This window comes from Mus caroli, chromosome 17, assembly GCF_900094665.2.
Source record: "Mus caroli chromosome 17, CAROLI_EIJ_v1.1, whole genome shotgun sequence".
In the NCBI taxonomy this organism is placed as follows: Eukaryota; Metazoa; Chordata; class Mammalia; order Rodentia; family Muridae; genus Mus; species Mus caroli.
This window is the reverse complement of record NC_034586.1, coordinates 45054763-45066412: the sequence shown is the minus strand read 5'-3', so window position 1 is coordinate 45066412 and position 11650 is coordinate 45054763. Positions and strand designations below refer to the sequence as shown.

General features: G+C 46.8%; 1 protein-coding gene across 1 annotated transcript in view; it reads right to left on the bottom strand.

The window, feature by feature from the left end:
* Positions 1 to 5540: 5540 nt before the first annotated feature.
* LOC110284186 (trem-like transcript 4 protein) overlaps positions 5541 to 11650 on the bottom strand; it is a 9500-nt gene continuing 3390 nt past the window's right edge. The window contains exons 4-6 of the mRNA XM_021149873.2: positions 10114 to 10241; positions 8644 to 8702; positions 5541 to 7085 (exon numbers count right to left, since the gene is read on the bottom strand). Coding sequence (XP_021005532.1) covers positions 6885 to 7085; positions 8644 to 8702; positions 10114 to 10241 — 388 coding nt within the window. The 3' untranslated portion in view covers positions 5541 to 6884. The remainder of the gene's footprint in view (positions 7086 to 8643; positions 8703 to 10113; positions 10242 to 11650) is intronic.

Below are 11650 nucleotides of genomic sequence, written 5' to 3'. Positions count from 1 at the left end.
AAAAAAAAAAAAAAAAAATGGGAATGTGTGGGTAGGGAAATGGGGGAGATGGGGGAGGGTATGGGCGACTTTTGGGATAGCATTGGAAATGTAATTGAGGAAAATACGTAATAAAATATATTTAAAAAAAAAGGATTGGCAAACTTACTAGAAGACCTTTCGCTTATTTCAAATGACACAGCGTCTCTGGTTTGAGAAATGCAGATGCAATGAATGTGAGGACATTTAAGAAGAAACGTTTAAATCATCATTTCTCCTCTCTGCTGCTTTGGGTTTGGTCTGTTATACGCCATCTTCCTTCTGGTTGGTTTCAGAGCCCCTTCTAGCTGTGTTCATCAGGTTCCGTAGCTTAGGAGCCTGCTTCTAGGAGGACCTTCTCAGATAGCCATTGGCTCTTTTCCTGATGAAAACTGCTCACATATTTGTTGATATCTGAGGCTATCTAGAAATCATTTCATGTAACATTCCAGCAATGTCTTCTGGCAAAAGTCCCCCCACCTTTTTTTTTCATGAAAATAATAACGAGGAAGTAACGGTGGAGGGAGAATCTCGCTAGGCACAGTGACAGACTTCAGTTGGGTCTGTGTGTTTCATCATCTATCTTTGTGTCTATGGCTGTGGCCTAAGTCTTTAGGTCTTTTTAAAAATCTTTTATTTAGAATAATAAAGGTTTTTGCCATCTTCGTCTGTCTAAAACCCTGTCCGGATCCTATCTCATGTTATTAAACCTCTGCTGATTCTTCTAAATTATATTTTAATCAGAAGACTCAACTAGAGAAGCTGGTCCCTGCTGTCAGGGTGGCACCAAAATCTGATCAAAGAGATGAGAGGCACCATGTCAGGAGGTGGCCTGGGATCTCATTCATTTGCTCTCCCTCTCCCCCTCCTCCCCCTCCCCCTCCCTCTCCCTCTCCCTTCCTCCTCCCGCTTCTCCCCTCTCTCCCTGAGACAGGGTTTCTTTCTGTAGCCCTAGCTGTCCTGGAATTCACTCTGTAAAACAGGCTAGCCTTGAACTCAGGGATCTGCCTGCCTCTGCCTCTGAGTGCCGCCAAATTGAAAGCATGCTTCAGCTCCTTGGAACATCTGCAAGATGCACACCGCCTCTGGAGGCAACATTCCCATCTACAGCCCAGAGTGAAGATCCAGCCTCAGAATTTGTGTTGGGGTCTTTTTGAGGCTCCCAATTGCTAATCCACCAAACAAGACTAAAACACAATACTCAGATTCTTTGGTCAAGTTAAGCAAGCTTTATTTTCTATCAGACAAAGTTAGCTCCCTCAAGTAGGGTTTGAGGAAATAGCATTGAACATAGGAAAATGTAGCCTTTTACACCCCCTAGCCCCCCTCCCCCCCAAAATACTAGAAAGACTAGAGGGTTTTCAAGGGTTGGAGGATTTCCAGAGAAATTTTGGTTACATAGGAACTTAGCTGAAAACCTCAAAATTATTTGGCAGAACACCTTATCAGGGTGGAAGTCAGGCTACAGGGTGTGGAACATGTCAAATTCCAGAAGACGGGTCAAGACCTGGTTAAATCTAAGTTTTACAGAAGACAGAAATGAAATTATTTTGACCTTGTAACAAGATGGCTCTTAATGTTCAGCTGGAATCGGGCTGGTCCATCAGAGTGTCTTAGTTAAGCATACAGAGGATGGAGTGAAGCCCACAGAGAGTGTGCACCTTACATGTGCCCCATCTGAGGGCTCCAGGCAGCTTGGTGGGCATCAGGGTTGCTGGCTGAGATGTGTGGACTTGAAAACAAGGAGTGCAGAGGAGGAGAAAGATGGCTCCAATCCAGGAGATGAAAAAGCCACACACAGGGTGAAGCGGGCTTTCACACTGATTCTCCTTCACACCAAGGTTTGTATATTTGACTTCACACTGTATTTGAATTGTTTTTTTTTTTCATTCCATGTCCACATTTAAATGTTGTTTTCTCTGTCTTATAAATATTGACATAGAAACTTGACACCCACACAGACTCTACAGTGGTTTTGCAGGTTTTGCGCCTCCCTATTTGGGAGAACTACATTATTTTCCAATCATGATTATTAGTACTCTTCACAATTCAAAAATGTGAAGGCAGGGCTCAGGATACAGCTTAGTGATTGAACACCTGCCTAATTAATGTGTGCATGGCCTTGGGTTGGGTTCCGCAGACCCACAGGGAAACAGCTCAGCCCTCAGAGAGAAGAGAGAAGAAGGGAAGAGAGTCAGAGAAAAGGGATGGGAAGGGAAGGAAGGGGAAGAGAACGGAGACTAGGACAAGACAGAGAAAGAGACAGTGTGCATCATTTATGTATACCTTTATGAATCTGGCATCTCCCTGTGTTTATAAATATATATTATAGAACCCAGCACTTTTAACAAAACAGACAAGTACCCTGGCACTGAACCACCTTTCCAGCCCTACATCTAATGGCTCCAGGGAGCTTGCTGGGTATCAGTGTTTCTCTGGCTGAGATGTGAGGTTTTTCTGAGTGCTATTGCTAGTGAAATTAAAAATATGGTGTTCCTCTAGCGTCCACTGTCTCACGAAGGCTTGTGAAGGCTCTGCAGGTTTAGTCTCCTGACATTGAAGTTGAAAATGGTTTGTCCTTTTTCCTCAATGAGAAGAAGTACACCATTTTATTATGGAGGGGACACGCTGAGATCAGAAGAGGACCTCTGGGAGTCTGTTCTATCCTTCCAGGAGGTGAGTTTCTAGGATCAAAGTCAGGCTGTCATGAGTAGTGGCAGGTAACTTTATGTGCTGCGACATCTTGCCTGGCCCCAGATTGTTAGTGAATGTTTGGTTTCAAACCTGGGATGAGGGACTGAGATGCATATTTTGTATATCAAAGCAGACTTGGCCTCCAGGCTCTTCCAAGATCCCTCAGTCCCTACCTGGCATACCCTGCCCCTAACCCTGAACTTCCCAGCTCAGTGGCTGGGCCCACCTTCCCTCAGAGGCTCTTCCCTGTATAATCCAGGCATTCTTGGCTTCTCCAGCTCTCTTTTCCTTCTCTCACTTTCTCTCTTTCCCCACCCCCCACCCCCACCATGGTGACTTTAGTGGCCTCAGTCCTTGGGGTTAGTGAACTTGCCTGAGAGCAAGTTCTCATTAAACCTGCCTTTAATATATTGTAATCTGGCTTGCATTGTCTCATTTCACTGGCGGAGAAATAGCCTATCAGTGAAGAGGGTTGGGGTTGGGGGTGCGGTGAGGAGAGGCTAACTGTGGACTTGGTTCTCTCCATCCACCTTGCTATAGATCTCTGGACTAAACTTGGGTGGTCAGGCCTGCCCTCTAAGCCACCTCAGCTCCACTCTATGAATTTGGAAGCCATGTCTGTTTAGCTTGGGCTAGTGGTCTCCTCCCAGCTATGTGCACTGTGGGGCCTGTCTTTGTTTATGCCGCTCATCCTGTAGCTGTTCCAGCATCTCTTTCAGTGCCAAAGTTTTCGATTTGAATCCAGTCAAATATGTGACTTTAAAAAAAAAACACTTATGGTTTATGCCTTTGCTGACTTGTGTAAGAAATCTTCTACTCTGAAATCATATGAACTTTAAAAGAAAACCTATCTATCTATCTATCTATCTATCTATCTATCTATCTATCTATCTTCTTCATTTTTTTTGTCTGTTTCTTTTTTGCCTTGTTTGTTTCTTTTTCTTCTTTGTTTGTTTCTTTTGCCCTGACTGTCCTGGAACTCACTCTGTAGACCAGGCTAGCCTCGAACTCAGAAATCCACCTGCCTCTGCCTCCCAAGTGCTGGGATTAAAGGCATGCGCCACCACTGTCCAGCCTATCTATCTATCTTGATTGGTTCTCACTATGTAGCCCTGGCTATCCTGGATCTCTATGTAGATCAGGCTAGCCTTAAATTCACAGAGGTCCACCTGCCTCTGCCTCCTAAGTGCTGGCATTAAAGGTATATGTCACTATGCCCAGATCATATAAATGCTTATATTTTTTTCCAAAAGTTTTATTGTTCATCTCTTTATATTTAGCTTCTGCTCCTTCTGGAATGTATTTCTGTGTAAAACATAAGGCAGGAATCTAATTTTATTTTATTTTTTCCCCAATATGGGAGAGTGGCTGCGTCAGCCTTTCCCCTGACTGGGAATGTCTGCTCAGTCAAAGCCCACACCTCCCACACAGCTCTAAGTGCCTCAGTCTGTTCTTAGCTCGGTAGCCTCAGCCAGTTTTCCATTCCAAATACAGCGGTAAACATGAACAGTTTGGGAGTGAGTTTTGGCTTCTGGCAGGGTAAGGCCATCTCATCTCTCCATAGCCTGTTCTCCCAAGTCATCTTTAGCTATGGTTTTGTTAAAAACCTCTGATGATTTGAGACGAGATCTAGCTATGCAGCCCTGGTTGACCTGGTTAAAGCGGAGCTGGGTTTGAGCTCACTGTGATCTTTCCTCTCAAGTGCTGGGATGAAAGGCACATATTGCCACCCCAGCCTTCGGTGTTGTTTTTCTTTTGTTGTTATTGCCATGGAATTACACAAAGGAATATCTCACTGAGGTGACCTGAGATGCCCCTGATGCATAAAGGAGAGGTTAGCTATCACCTGGGGTTCCCTGAGCAAGAGGGAGGGAGAGTGAAGACTGACCCTCAGGAACAGCTCACACACAAACACATGTTGGAACCTATGGGAGCCCAAAAGTCTAAGAAGTGTCTCTCCTCTGGGATGGCCAATACAAGGTCTAGAATCACCAAGGGAGCAAGCCCCTGTCCAGGCCTGTGAGTAACAATCTAGCTTAGGTTAATGAAAGTGGGAAGACTCACCCTGAAGGTAGGCAAACCGTAACCTAGGTTTGGGTCCTGGACTCCAAGAGGGGGGAACCTGTATGTATGTGCCACCTAGACACACACACACAGACACACACACTTAAATAAATAATAAATAAATAAATAAATAAATAAATAAATAAATAAATAAATAAGGAGAAAGGAAGTTGAGCACCAGCCATCACCACTGCCTGCTTACTGACTGAGGATGTAACATGGCGAGCTGCCTCCGGCTCCTGCTGCCGGGACTTTCCAGCTGTTGTGGAATGTACCCTCTGACTGTAAGTACAACTCACCCTTTGCTGATGTAAGTTCTTTTTTCTCATGGTACTTTATCACAGCAACAGGAAATGAGACGCCTCTTTTCTCCGCAGACACCCCTGGCACAGGGTGCTGGCTTGCTGCAGAGGCCTGAGCTAAGAAGAGGTAAGAACATGGTCTGGAGAGGCCTCGGAGCCTTCAGTGGTAGCGGTAGTGTAGAACCGGCCCAGTCTGGAGCCACTGATAAATTAGGGGTTGCTCACCTCCAACGTCTCAGCAGTGTAAGCTGCACTGTTGTCCTCTGTTGCATCCTGAGGCCTCTGTCGCTCGGGTCCTACTCCCCCGTCCTATCTGTCCCTAGTGTATCCCTATATCTAAGCCTTGATTTCCACTATCCCTTCAGATGTCTCCCCCAGCACATACACAAAGAGATCCGTGAGGGAGCAGGAACCAGAAGTGCAGTGGCAAAAACCAACATCATCGGCAATTTACTGTTTATTACCTGTGAGACCAAGTCTCCCCGTGCCTCAGTATATCTCCATCTGTAAAATGGAGGAATGCATGTAAATAGGAACGTTTAGGCTCTTCGTCCATATAGAGGCAAGGTACACATTATAAGTATTCCCAACTGCATCCTAGAATCAATCTCTCTTGTCCTCAAGCTTGAGTGTAGGTTCTGGGAGTCCTAAGTATCCATTGATACTGACCCAGCAAATACAGCTTAGTCAGCGCCAGGAGCTCCAGTCTGAAAAACCCTTTTGGGTTTTGACAGCTCATGAGAAGCCCAACCTTCAGGATGAGCCATAGCCAAGAAGAGCAATTCAAGGAATGTACAATAGAAAGCAGGCTTCCAGGAGACAGTGTTGACTGAAGCACGGCCCAAGACCACAGGTCAACTGAAATCAGGAGCAGAGACCGATAACCCAGGAGCAAGACGGAGTTGGGTGTGAGGCCAGAGGTGGTAAGCATCCTGTCTCCCTCAGGCAAATCTGCATCATAGGAGGAGGGCATGGGCAGGCAGGGTGAGGCAGAATGCTCAGGAACAGGGCCACACTCACAGCATTCCTTCCTTCTCTGTAGCTGCGTCTCCCCACTCCCCGGGGGTCTGCCTCATAGGGGCCCTGTCCCCCACAAGGGTCTGCCTCATAAGGGTGAGCAGTCCGCGTCCAGGAACCACATCTTCAGTGCTAGGACCCTGGAAGGAGCGTGTGGTCTTAGGTGGTGCAGGTAGACACAGTTTGCAGAGTGAATGCTAGTCCTCTAGAAGGCTGGGGAGCCCAGATGCATTCTGACAGAGATGTGTGGCTGGCTATGGTAAGGAAGTTCCTGCTTTTGACATGGTTGGAAATACCTCAGAAGGTCACTGCCTACATCTTAGTATTCATCCTAGCAAAGTCACCAGAGTTCCCTGAGCAGGATGGTTTTAGAAACAGGGGTCAGGCTGGTGTGGGAGGGATTGGGGGTTGGGCAGAATGTCGTAGTTCTGCCTAAAGTTCCTGAGGAACTTGTGCAACCCGCTTCAATTTCATGAACCAGGGGGGAAGGAAGTGATGGTCACACAAGGAAGGGAGGTTAAGGTCACTCAGAGGCGCCGACCCATCTCTCTTCCACACAGAATGTGTTAGCAGCATTGGTCCTAGGCCTCCAGAAGGGTGAGAACAGGGCTCCAGAGTCCTTCTCGATGGCACTTTCAGTCACCTTCCTTGAAGAAAGTGTGTCCTCTGTCGTCTGAGGCCATCTTAACTCTGTGTAGGAAGTTGCCCCTCCACAGAGACAGTAGCGTTGTACCTACATGCTCACTGCCCTGGGAGCTCAGCCCTCAGTTGCTGGTCTCCGTCTCTTGGTTAATCTGGCTTGGAGGACCCGAGTCTGTTTCTAGAGATGCTGGCATATTCCACAGTCAGAAGTGGGTCAGGAGAGGGCTTCGGGTAGGGCTGGGTGTTGCTGTAGATGGAGTCCTGAGGGTTTACATGGTTTAGGTGGATGAGAGAGGCATAGCAGATGGTCCCAGTGTCCTCACTGGAGTGGGCCTGCTGATTGAAGCTCTGAAAATCAAAGAAAAAAAATGTTTGTTGAAAGAATAGCTCGAGTGGTTAGTGGCCTGTGTGGAGTCAGCACTGGGTGGAGGGACACAGACAGAGTTTATGATGTTGAACATGGGCTGGAGAGATTGCTGGGTGGCTGAACACAGTGGCTACTCTTCCAGAGGACCTGGGTTTAGTTCCCAGCACCCATATGGGAGTGTCTGTTAACTCTAGTTCCAGGAGGTTTGACTCGAGTTTCTACACTCTAGACACTTGGTGTTCATACATACATGTGGGCAAAACACTCAGACCGACAAAATAAATAAATATTTTCTTTAAAAAGAGATGGGATGTGACGTTGGGCCGGTAGAGCCTCTGGGAAGATGGCTGGGAAAGTTACCTCCCTGTCACTGAGCTGAGAAGCACTGGCCTCCCTCCTAGGTTCCAGTTTTAAACTTCAGTCAAGCCTTGCTCCAGGTCCCTGGAAAACAAAGGTCCTTTGGGCGGGGACTAAGGAACCACTGATTTGCATATTTTTCAATGATAGGATGGAATGCAGGGTCTTGCTTATACTTGAACAAGGCAAAGACTCCCACTGAGCTACAGCCCCGACCTTGTATTTTTGAGACTGGGTCTCCTTATGTTGCTCCCACTGAGCTACAGCCCCGACCTTGTATTTTTGAGACTGGGTCTCCTTATGTTGCCCAGGCTGGCTTGAAATTGGAGTGCACGGTGACTCAGCCTCATAAGGCTTGGGGTTACCAGCATTTCCTGTGAACACACCCTCCCACACTCGCTCCTGGATACACACTCACACACACTCTAAGGTGGACATGGAATGAGGCTGTGTGTTCAGAGTCCAGGTGTTTTGCTGCTCCAATTTTGCTGCTTCTATTACTCTTCAAGAATCGTTTTAACGAGTTCTCTAAGGGAACCGTATGCATGTTTAAGCTTGACTAGGACTGAGTTAGACAGGGACTTGCTGGGTACGCATTTCATGGTGATTCTAGTGTTTTACAGACAGCTGGGTTAGATGACCTTGGAGCCTCCTAATTCTGGGGATCTCACATCTGTAGGTGAGATAGAATTACCCAAGCCACCTAGTTCTCAGGAGGACTTAGAGAACCATGGCTCATCAAGTGTTTTCCAGCACTGATTGGACCAATGGCAGCTGCTCTGTAGTCTGACTGGGCACCTAAGACACAGGAAAAGCTGTTTCCCATTGAGGTGATAGCCAACAGCTCTACCCATCTCTCTCTCTCTTTCTCTGATCTCTCTCTGTCTCTGTCTCTGTCTCTGTCTCTGTCTGTGTCCTCTCTCTCTTTCTCTTTCTCTTTCTCTCTCTCTCTCTCTCTCTCTCTCTCTCTCTCTCTCTTTCTCTCTCGGGTTTGGAAAACACAAGGAGAAGAAATGCATAAAAAGGAAGCACAGAAGCAGGTCACGAGTACATGAGCAGTCATGAGTGCATCTCACCACTTAGAGTAAAGAGAAACCGAGTGCAGGTCAAAGTTCACAAGCACAGATGTACACCAGAAAGCCAGGGTTCCCTAAGTCCTGGGGGAGAGTCATTTTTACTTACAGTGGTCTCCTCCTTCTGGCCTGAAAATTCTTCATAGATAGGGTGACATTGGTTCTGAACTGTGAGGAAACCAGCCAGGTTAGTAGAAGGACCTCCCATGTACCAACTTACCCACTTCCCATGGCAACCACAGGCTGGAAGAGAGGCCAGCGCCTGGCCGAAGGATAGGTTCTGCCTAGGGAGCCTCCAAGTACCCAGCACTGAGTAGTGTCCAGGGACTCTAAGAAGCCAGATAGCCTGGTTGCCCGTGATTAATCTGTACATTCCCGCTCAACTTCCTGATCAGTTTCCGGGCACTCCCTGAAGATTCCAGACTTAAACATCAGATTTAACTATAATCTGTTCACCGGTGCGATTATAGGTAGTAAGGGGTTGAATTTCAGGTTTCTTGTGTCCGGAGCCCTCAGTGTAAAGTACGGCATTTCCTGTGAACATACCCTCCCACCCTCGCTCCTGGACACACACTCACACATACTCCGAGATGAACACGGAATGCAAATGTGTATTCAGAATCCAGGAGTTTTGCTGGTCCTCTTTGTCTTCTAAAAAATGTCAACAGCAATTGACACTAAACTGATTGCACAACATTTAGAAAATATGCACATAGAATTTCAATTTTTTTCCTTTCTAAGGATTTTTTTTTTTGAGCTTAAAAAGAATGATGTTCACAAGCTCCAGGAGTATTCTGATCCACTCACACATTTAATCTTGTTGTCCATAGAACTATCTGGCAAGAGCAGCTACAAGCTACCTACTTGGAAAAAATATAGGGTATAACCTACTGACCTACTAATCTAACCCTCGCTCCTCGTGTTGTACACTGTGCCCTTTGAGCCATTTTTACATATTTACATATTTGCTACTTTGTATTTTTTAACCTACATACTTCTCTGCAATTCCTTCATATTGAAAAAAAACCCAAAATTTAAAGATGATAGCAACATGCATTATAATACCATTTAACCAGAAAGTCCTTTATATAAACTTATTAACAAGTTGCTAATCATAAAGTTGAAAAAAGTGGGGACTGGAGATATGGATCAATAGTTATGAGCGTGTATTGTTCTTCAGGATAACCCAGGTTATCTCAGCACTCACGGGGAGGTGGCTCACAACTCTCCTGTAACTCTGGCTCCAGGGGATCTGATAAGCATCAGGCACACACATGGTGCCCAGAAATGTGTGCAAGACAAACCTCCATACTCACAAAATAAAAGAATAAAAAATTAAGATGAAAAACGTGTATGAGCCAAAATCCTAGCACACCTTGTCGTAACCAAATGGATGGTTGTTGAGGTGCCCTAGGTAAGCCGACCTGAAAGCTGTGTGGGGCTGGTGTGTCATCGTCCCCATGTTGCCCACACCCCCTGACCCCTGGCCTGCCACCTTGTAATGGGCAAGGAAGCCACTTGGACACCTTGCCTTTCATATCAGTTTCCTTGTCGTCAAAACCAAACAGGACGGGCTCACCGTTCAGGGCCTTTCCTCGAGCTTTCCTCAGGTACAGGATCACAAGGATGACGAATGCGAGCAGTAGCAGAACAGCCACGACCACCCCAGCAACGATGGCCTTCCACATCGGGCTATCTGGAGAGCCTCTGAACAAGGGTTAGCCAGGTAAGGAGTTTCAGAGCCCAGCTCACCTCCTGCCAAAAAACCTTCCCCAGTCCCCACAGGTTCTCCCCCAACCCGGCCTCTTCTGAGGTCCCCTGCTCAGCAGGGCAAGGGACCACTCTCATATGCAGCAGACCTGCCTCCCAAGCCCTTCAGTCTCCAGAATAGGGTAATGTTGATAATGTCACAAGCCAGTGTTCCTTTTCCTGCTTCCATTGTTCCTGTCACTTAGCTCCCCTTGGGACTCTGAACTTGCTAGCTCCAGCCTCTTTCTTTCACAGGGCCCCTGTTCCCATCCTGTAGCTTTACCTCAGCCCTTCTCTGTGAGACAGTCAGCTCCCAGGAGCACCAAGGGACCCGACAAACAAATCTGCCAGCTAAATGCACTTCAATATGACCTACTTGGGGTCTAAAGAAACACCTGGAGGTAGACAAGACCTTCCACATCTGGTTGTCTCAGAGCAACCTCTAGGGAAGGTGTCTGAATGGCAAGGCCATAGAGAAAAAGGTAGTGTTCTCAGGGACATCTCTGCTCAACTCATCTCCAGTTTAATCTATTTAGGCAAGGAGTAGTCTGCAGGAGCCTAGGGCCCACCATCTTCACAGAGGCTGGGTTTGGAGAGAAGTAGGTGACAGAGGCCAAAGGCCCAGGGCTTGGAAACCCATCAGCAGGTAGGGTAAGATTCCAGGCCATGAAACCAAGAACAGAAGCTAGTGCCCTTTCTCCAGACTCAACACAGTTTTATGGCAAGAGCCCTGCTCATACTGAAGGGCAAGACAGGGCTGTAAGAACGGCAGAGGTAAAGACAGCATTGTAGTCACATGGGGGGATCCTTGCCACCCTCACCCCAGTCCACCCTCACTGTACTCCAGGAGATGGTGGTACTGAAGGGAGGATAGCTGTGTCCTTCAAAGTACATCTAGTAGTGTCTGGTGGCATTTTTAATGACCACAAGTGTGTTCAGAAAGACACTTGTGCCATTGGCCATTCAAGGCCAAGGACACTGCTAACTATCTTAAGAGATGCAGAACAGCCTCCTGTGACAAGGAATTTGGCAGCTGCAAATAGCGAGAGCCTGGGCTAGAGGCACAGGCCCATCACCCCAGATACAGGAAGCCGAAGCAGGAGGACCAAAAGTTCAAGGTCAGCTTGTGTGGTAGAGTGAATTAAAAGCCAGCTTGGGTGGACTTAAATGAGATCTCAGTTTCAAAATCAATAGCAGAAAGCTGAGAGTCAAAACTCCTGCCCCTGAGGTCTCAGGTTCAACCTGCATCATAGAATATAAGTAGAAGATAGATAGATAGATAGATAGATAGATAGATAGATAGATAGATAGATAGACAGATAGACAGATAGACAATAGATAGATAGATAGTTAGATAGATAGATAGA